The sequence below is a fragment of the Lactuca virosa genome, chromosome 5 (genome assembly GCF_052849685.1).
Source record: "Lactuca virosa cultivar CGN04683 chromosome 5, Lactuca_virosa_CGN04683_v6, whole genome shotgun sequence".
Classification (NCBI taxonomy): domain Eukaryota; kingdom Viridiplantae; phylum Streptophyta; class Magnoliopsida; order Asterales; family Asteraceae; genus Lactuca; species Lactuca virosa.
In genome coordinates this window covers 177,384,631-177,393,393 of record NC_136430.1, presented here as the reverse complement: position 1 = coordinate 177,393,393, position 8,763 = coordinate 177,384,631, and the positions used below count along the sequence as shown (strand labels likewise).

General features: G+C 46.7%; 1 protein-coding gene across 1 annotated transcript; it reads left to right on the top strand.

Moving 5' to 3' along the window:
- Positions 1–6,656: 6,656 nt before the first annotated feature.
- LOC145112070 (uncharacterized) lies at positions 6,657–8,453 on the top strand. The gene is made up of 2 exons (XM_079048284.1): positions 6,657–7,317; positions 7,618–8,453. The coding sequence occupies exons 1-2, from the start codon at positions 6,657–6,659 to the stop codon at positions 8,451–8,453; spliced, it is 1,497 nt and encodes a 498-aa protein (XP_078904410.1).
- Positions 8,454–8,763: the final 310 nt, after the last annotated feature.

The following is an 8,763-nucleotide window of genomic DNA, read 5'->3' as shown; positions in this document are numbered from 1 at the left end:
CACTTCCCCCTAACTAACTTGCAGATACTGTTACATATCCGTTCCTTAGCTAGTTGAAGATGGCCAGAACCCCCATAGCACAAAGCAAGCAGCATTCGTGCATTGGGTAACCAAATCAGGCATAACCTATACAGGCCATCCTACTGCTGACTAAACAGTCCTATCATACAGCTCATACAACAGGCATATAAGGCATCCTCCCTAGACCCTTAGCCCTAACTAGCATGCAATTCTCAGAATCATATATCATGCACACAAGGCATCCTCCTAGATCCTTAGTCCTATTCTAGCATGCAGTTTTCTGAATCAAAACCATATAGCATAACATAGCAAGTATGGGTTTCTTGGGGAAAACTTACTTGAGCCCGGCCAGTCGCATGCATCACACACTTCGTCTTTCTTAAAATCCTTCCATTTAGATTTTAGAAAACCATTTTTCCTTGTAAAAATCTTTTAGTCCCTCGGTTTGAGTCCAGACACCCCCGAGGGTGTGTCCGAATCCCTCAAACCAGGGCTCTGATACCAACTTGTAACATCCCAAAATTCAAGCCCGAAAATTTCATTTTTAAATTAATAATTTTTAAAACATTTTACCATAACACTGTCAATAAAGCAACACATTACAAAATCATAATGTTGTGTCCCAAACCATGACATCAAAACTAAGGAAAATCAGAGTACAATGCCAGAAAGTCCATTGCGGAATCATGTGTGTGTGTGTGATGCGATGCTACGCCGCCGGCTCCTTCCCCTTAGTCGAAGAGGTACCTGAAACCAAAACCGAAACCGTAATCACAAAGCTTAGTGAGTTCCCCCATCATACCACATACCATACAATATCATCGGTTCTTTCAACCGGTAATCATCGTCGGTATCTTTCAACCGGTAATCATCATCGGTATCTTTCAACCGGTAATCATCATCGGTATCTTTCAACCGGTAATCATCATCGGTATCTTTCAACCGGTAACTGTCATCGGTATCTTTCAACCGGTAACTGGGGACTATTCCACCCCCTACCAGTAGCATACAACAACAAGATATAAACATACAGTCAGGCATATTCGGGTACTGACCTACCCTTCGGTCCTAAGGACCGCTGTCAGGGAAACTAATCCCTATTATACACGTAACATATCATACAGATAAAACTCATGACCAAAGCACGTAACCAGACCAAGATAATTATCACAAAGACAATCATCTTATAAATACCCCTCTTTGGTGGGCCGGCATTGTGGCCTTAGACCCATCCCTACTGGAAGGTAACTCACCTCGTACGAGTAGCTGCTGATAACCTGTGCGGGAAACCTCTGTCCGCTGCTGCTCTGGAAATCCTCCGGCTACAATCCCCACAAAACACTCAGTCAGAATCTGATATCTACTCTTAGGGTAAAATGACTATTTTACCCCCAACCAAGTCCAAGTCAAAGTCAACTTCCAGTTGACCCGCCTCGCCGAGTTGGGCCGTCAACTCATCGAGTCCCTTCTCTTTACTCATCCTTATCCACGACTTGACTCGTCGAGTTTGGCAACGACTCGACGAGTTCCCCTTCTTTATGAACATCAAAGAACCTTCATCCGACTCGCCGAGTCGTATAAACAACTCGTCGAGTTCGCCTTCAACTGATGAACAAGTCCTGACCTTGACTCGCCGAGTTGTATGAACAACTCGTCGAGTTCATCTTCAAACATAAGAAGATTGCCTTGGACTCGCCGAGTCTGTTCTAGCACACGTCGAGTCCCATGAACTCTAGGTCTAAAACTAAGTCCAATGCGTTGGGTCACTCTTTCTGTCCTGCTACAACCCTTCTAACAACCAACTGAGTTCTTTGACCCTCAACAGATATGGGACTCAAAGCCTTGGACTCGTCGAGTCCCAAGAACGGATTCGCCGAGTCGATAACGCCCACACCCTAAATCCTCGATTTCTGATGTACAACATTTGTCCAAATGATAGATCCAAGCCCCTAAGCTCGATCTAGCACGTAAAGTTTCGAACTTTACGTGCATGCATGGGACTTTTGAGCCAAAAAGGCTCTAAAATGGCTCTTTTGTTGCATGGGGCCTTCCTTGGGTGCAAAAGCAACCCAAATCTGCCTTGTGACCCTCACCAAGTGCTAGATCCGAAGTCTTGACCCCCAACCATGTTTGCAAATCATGGTTGGTCACCTCATATGGCTTAAAAGCCCTAAATCCTCCCCAAAAAGGGATCTAAAAAACAAGTAAGCAAGGTACAGACTTTATACCTTTCAAAGACTACAAATGATGAACCAAAATCGAATCCTTCAGTTTCCTCTTGATCCTTCTATGCTCTTCCTTCTTCCTTGTGAACAAAACCACCAAAATCACCACAAATGCCTTTAGATCTTCACACACTCGGCTAGGGTTTGCTATGGAGGGTCTTTGGGAGCAATAGGGGTGAGTGGTGGCTGAAAGAGATGATTAAATAGGGTGCAAACCCTCAGATTAGGGTTTTGTCTAGTCAGAGCCTACTCGTCGAGTCTGGCCGCCGACTCGTCGAGTCCATCACTTAAGTCCCGCGTCCAATCTCACTCCTACTCGACGAGTTGGGCCTTCAACTCGCCGAGTCCTAGGCCAAAAATGCAAAATACAACAAAATAATTACATACCAGGAACCGAGTGCTACAGAAAAGGTACGGGTAGGTGTGGAAGGTAGTATTGGGCTCGTACTACTAAAAGAACAGGACTTGTACCTGATACAATGTTAGACCTGGAAGCTCTAAGGAAACCGGTGAGGATGAGGGATTCCTTTTTCGAATATCCTTATAAATCTGTTTTGTGGTATTTTCAGTTGAGGATGGTGATGATCACTCGAGGTTTAGTATCAGGATCGGGCTCCAGTGTAGAGCCCATTGATGAGAGGTTGCGCGACCTTATCGTAGCCGAGGTGACACATGGCATTCTTGACGCTACTCCGGTGATTTTTGGGATCGTCAAGGAGGGTATTATGGAGATCATGGATGAGCGGCTCAAGTCTTTTTGAGCCTAGATTGCTGCAGGACAGGTAGGGGCCAGAGCTCCCTCGTTCCGAGAGTTCAAGGCGTGTGGGCCGGTCGAGTTCTTTGGGGTCAGAGACCCCATCACGAGTCGACGCTGGGTGGCAGACATGTATAATGCCCAGCACACGAGCTTTTTCCCCGAAGCGGAAAAGGTGGGATTTGCATCTTGTATGTTGAGGGACCGAGCCAGGGATTGGTGGGAGGAGGTTACCCGCGAGGTAGGGTCAGCAGGGGTGGCCGAGATGACGTGGGTAGAGTTTGTGAGGAGGTTCGATTTGGAGTTTTCACCATCTATTGAGGTACAGCGGTTAGTGAGGGAGTTCCAGGACTTGCAGCAGACCACCGAGATTGTGGCGGAGATCACCGCCAAGTTTCAGGAGCGAGCATTGTTAGTTCCGTAGTATGCTACGGACGAGGAGATGAAGAAGACCAGATATCATTCCATGCTAAGAGATGACATTCGAGAGTTCATGAGCTTTTCAGGGTGCAAGACCCTAAATGAGATGGTAGAGAAGGCCCGGGAACGGGAGATTGAGTTAGAGCGCTGCACGAAGCAGAAGTCGGAGCAGGTTCAGGCGGCAGTGGGTCAGGCTATCCGATCATTCCAGCAGGGGGCAGCCAGGCCGTGGCCGATATGCCAAGTGCGGGAGGTCGCACAGTGGAGCTTGTCGAGTGACAGGTCCAATATATTATACGTGAGCAGGGATTGCCCTAAGAAGGGCTTGATTTGTTTCCACTGCAACCAGACTGGTCATAAAAAGGCCGATTGTCCGAGGTTGCAGGGAGGAGGAGGAGCAGTGGTGGCGCCCGTGCCGACCGCAATGAGGATCACCGATGGCCGCTCGGTTAAGGAGGAGACTCCTGCGGTGAAGAGCCGCACATTTCAGGTGACCACGGAAGAGGCCAGAGCAGCGCCAGACATCGTGGCTAGTATGTGATCTATTTTTTTGTCTTGTTTATTTTATTATTATGTTTATTCTTTTATGATCTTGTATAGGGACATTTTTGGTCAATGGTTTGTCGGCTCATATTCTCTTTGATTCGGGGGATACCCGATCGTTTGTATCTCTAACGCACAGCAAGAAGTTTCGGGACGCTCCGGGGACTTTTGATTCCCCACTCGAGGTGGAGATTGAGGATGACCGCACCGAGACTGCTGCGAGGATATATCGGGACAGTGTTATGAATGTGTTTGGGGAGAGGTTCCGTGTTGATTTGGTTCCGATACCGTTGCGAGGACTAAAGGTGATCATCAGGATGGATTGGTTGAGATCCAATGGGGCCAAGATAGACCGGGAGCACCGACTAGTGAGGGTTCGAACCTCAAGTGGGGGAGAACTTATTATTCAAGGGGGGAGAGATTCGCATGGGCCAACCCTCTGTTCGGCTGCGAGAGCTAGGAGGCTTCTCCAACATAGTTGCTTGGGATTTTTAGCAGATGTTTATGATACAAGAGTGGTGGCCGCGTCAGATTTGAGTAGCGTTCCGGTTGTGCGATATTTTCAGGATGTATTTCCTGAGGAGTTGCTTGGGGTGCCTCCTGAGAGGCAAGTGGAGTTCCGTATCGATTTAGTGCCTGGTGCAGCTCCGATAGCCAAGGCACCATATCGCCTAACTCTGTCTGAGATGCAGGAGCTGTCCACGCACCTTCAGGAGCTACTGGATCGGAGATTCATTTATCCGAACAGTTCTCCGTGGGGAGCACCGATTGTTAACGTTACCTAACGGCCACGTTAAATGTAACAGAGACGTTATTGCCTTGGCTGAGACCCGGTCTGGCCTCAGAGAGCCAAAGCCGGAGCGACAGCTCATTTCTCAACACAAGGGAAGAATATCCCATGTGATCTCCTCATTCACCCACAACCAATGAGAAAACAACAAACAGCCTGGGTGACGCCCAGAACTGATGTCACCTGGCGGTTAGTTAGTGTGAATAGCTCTCCCAGTAAGAGGAGGCCATGTATCACGCTCACGAGAGACGGTCCCCACGATCCGTTAAAAATAGGTATAAAAGGATCTCTTCCGTCTCAAGGGAGGGATCCATCTTCTCTCTCACTGAATTTTACCCTAATTCTCTCTCTCATAAAACTAACTTGATCGTCGAAGAGGCGTCCCGGGAGAACACCCGGTCGTCCTCTAACGGTTCTTCTGTGATTGTGTTCTCAGGTAAGCTTCCAAAGCAGTTACTTCATCAAGCATCCAAATTATCTGCGAACATGTCAGAACATTTGGCACCATCCGGACGTATCCCCAGAGTGATACAACCAATTGACGATATTGGTTCTTTGCATAAGGGGGATCTAAATCCAACAACATCTGGGATGGCAGTAGAAGGTTTGTTCAGAATGCACGAACCACTCCAGGTGTTGATGACACAAATCCCGCCAATTACGATAAAAACAACAGAACCAGGGCTCCAGAGCAATTTCCGACAATTGTCATCGGATGTATCATCACCTCAGATGGTGATATCACATCCCAATCTGTTGCAGACAAATCCTTATGACGACACTGAGGTATTCACTATCTCTAACTCTCGTAAGAGAAACACACCTCACCATGCAGAAAATGAGATCGAGGCACTCGAGAAACCTACTCAACATCAGTTTCTCGAGTAGCGATCCCAGACCATCAAACTGGGATCCACGAGACCCACTCCTCATATCAGGATTAATTCATAACACCAAGGTCCACCGAATATACATTGACAATGGTAGTTGCTCTAATACACTTTATAAGCACTGCTTCGGGCAGCTACCTGACATGTGGAAGGAAGGGATCCGACCCTCAACTGGTGGACCGTTAGTAGGATTTACCGGGCATAGCTTGTGGCTGCTAGAAATTATTCGGTCGCCCTTAATGTTGGTCAGCCACGATGAAAGGGACCGAATCACAAGGACAGTCGAATTCTCTGTGATCCGATACCCAGCAGAACACAACATTCTTCTTGGACGATCAACAATCGCTTTACTACATCTCGTACCATCGACGATACATGGCATCATCAAATTCAGTACATGTCAGGGATCGGCGGCGGTCCTCGCCATAAACACCAGAACACAGCATTGCCACCAAATCATATCTGCCCCATAACTCGTGTGCGCACCAAAGAAGTCCAAGGAGGGATGTTCCACAGAGCAACACCATATAAACATGGAGTATCCAGAGAAGCTCATGCGAAACGGCGCCCACTTAACAGACGAAACCAAGGCACGACTAGTGGCGCTTCTGAGGCAATACTCCACCGTCTTCGTCTGGAAGCCAACGGATCTGACAGGTGTCGATGGACAGATCATATAACACAGTCTCAACATAGCGCCTGGGAGCAACCCTATAAAGCAAAAGAAGCAAGGAGAGGCGGCAGACCGCAATAGGACTATTAACGCAGAAGTGGCCGATTTGGTGAGTGTTGGCATACTCAGGGAAGTAATGTTCCCAACATGGATAGCAAACCCGATCATGGTAAAGAAAGCCAATGGGGCATGTCAAATGTGCATAGATTATTTAGATCTCAATAACGCTTGACCAAAAGATTGTCATCCTCTCCCGGAGATCGATAAGAAAGTCCAATCGCTTGAAGGCTTCCGATTCAAATGCTTCCTCGATACATATAAGGGCTATCACCAGGTGCAGATGAAGCGAGAAGATGAAGCAAAAACATCTTTCCATACCAAAAAAGGCACCTTCTGCTATCAAAAAATGCCATTTGGGCTCAAAAACGCGGGTGCCACTTACCAGAGGCTGATGGACAAGGTAATCGCCGACCAAATTGGACGGAATATCGAAGTCTACGTCGGCGATATGGTAATTAAAAGTCGTATTGAAGAAATGTTACTCCAGGACGTGGAAGAAACCTTCAAAACGCTAGTCGAAGCACATATGAAGTTAAATCTGAAAAAGTGTACTTTTGGAGTCGAGGAAGGAAAATTCCTTGGCTATCAGGTGACCAGGGAAGGGATTCTACCCAATCCCACCAAAATACAAGAGTTCCTCGAGTCGAAAACCCTCTACAACCTTAAGGGAGTGCAGGAGATTAACGACAGGTTAACGGCTCTTGGAAGCTTCATTGCCAAATCCGCAGAGAACGTGCTTCCTCTATACCAAACACTCAAGGGATGCCTAGAAAAAAAGAAATTCAAATGGACAGAGGAAACGGACGTGGCCTTACAAAAATTTAAAGACGCACTGCAACAACTCCCGACTCTCGCCTACCCACTTCCATGGGAGACTCTACAGATGTACTTAGCAGCGTCTGAAGAGGCTATCTCCTCTATGTTAGCGGTGGAAAGGGAAGGCAAGAAAATCCCCATTCACTTTGTCAGCAGGGCCTTGCAAGGGCCAAAAGTAAATTATCTGGCCTTGGAAAAATTGGTTCTCGCCTTGGTCTACGCAGTGAGATGTTTATAGAGGTATTTCCAAGCCCACAGGGTGGAGGTTCTGACCAGTTACCCAATAAAACAAGTGTTGCTGAGACCGGAAAAGTTCGGACGCCTAGCCAAGTGAGCCATAGAGTTGGGTGAACAAGAAATCCAGTACCACCCCATAACCAACATCAAAGCCCAGGCCCTTGCTGACTTCCTGGTTGAAATCCCAGATACCATCAAGGGGGTACCGACGACAATCTCTGTCGACCCATTAGAGCCTAAGGTCGGCAAAGAACTTTGGAAGTTGTATACCGATGGCGCAGCAAGCAAAGAAGGCGCAAGCCTGATCCTCCAAAGCCCCAAAGCTGAAGAGATCACCTACGCACTACGGTTCGACTTCCAAGTATCTAACAACGAAGCAGAGTATGAGGCGCTCCTGGCAGGACTAAGGCTGGCCAAGCAGGTTGGCGCAAAACAACTAGAAGCTCTTAGTGACTCGTTTCTTATCACAAAACAAATAAACGGAGTATACGAGGCAAAGGATCCTAGGATGCAGAAATATCTAGATGCGGTCCATAATTTAGCCAACACGTTCAAAAGTTTTTCAATAGAGCAAATCTTCTGGGGGGAAAATGAAAGGGCAGATGTCCTCAGCAAACTGGCCTCCACCTCGTATGATCATCTCACAAAGAAAGTGTTGGTCGAAGTACTCCCGGAAAGGATTATTGATAACCAAAAAGTCAATACCATATCAGCTCCCCTAGAATGGACAAAACCATTTGTTGATTACTTGCGCCATGGCGTGCTTCCGGACGATCCACAAGAGGCGAGAAAAGTCAAAGTCAGGGCACCGCATTTTGCGATATGGGACAATCAGTTGTACCAAAGGGGATATCCAAGCCCATGGCTCAGATGCATTTCTAAGACAGAGGGGCAGTCTTTTCTCGAAGAAAGCCATTCTGGGGACACAACAGCACATGAAGGCGCTCACTCCCTCACAGGAAAGATACTTCGCCTAGGAGTATACTGTGACAACCCGATATTCCGAGTCAATGTAATATTATAATCTATTTTTGTAATCAATAAAAATAGCATCAAAAAAGAATGGTTCAAAAGTCTCAATTGGGTTGCATAAAATGTTAGATATCGTGTCAGGGTTTTCAAAAATACAAAGAACACTCAAATTCGAGTTATAACGAAAAAGTTATGACTAATCAAAGATTCACGACAAAACCGGTAAAACACTGTCAAGTGTAAAAAGTGAAATTTTAATAAAATACTTTTTAGCCTTAAGTATCTAAACAAAAGTCGTAGATAATAACAAACCGTGAGCGTACATAAAAAGAACGTCCAAATCTGACTTCGTATGAGGAAGT

Coding starts and splice junctions, on each gene's coding strand:
- LOC145112070 (XM_079048284.1), top strand. CDS start 6,657: ATGAAGCGAGAAGATGAAGCAAAAACATCTTTCCATACCAAAAAAGGC. Junction 7,318..7,617: donor GTTAGCGGTGGAAAGGGAAG/GCAAGAAAATCC, acceptor TTGAAATCCCAG/ATACCATCAAGGGGGTACCG.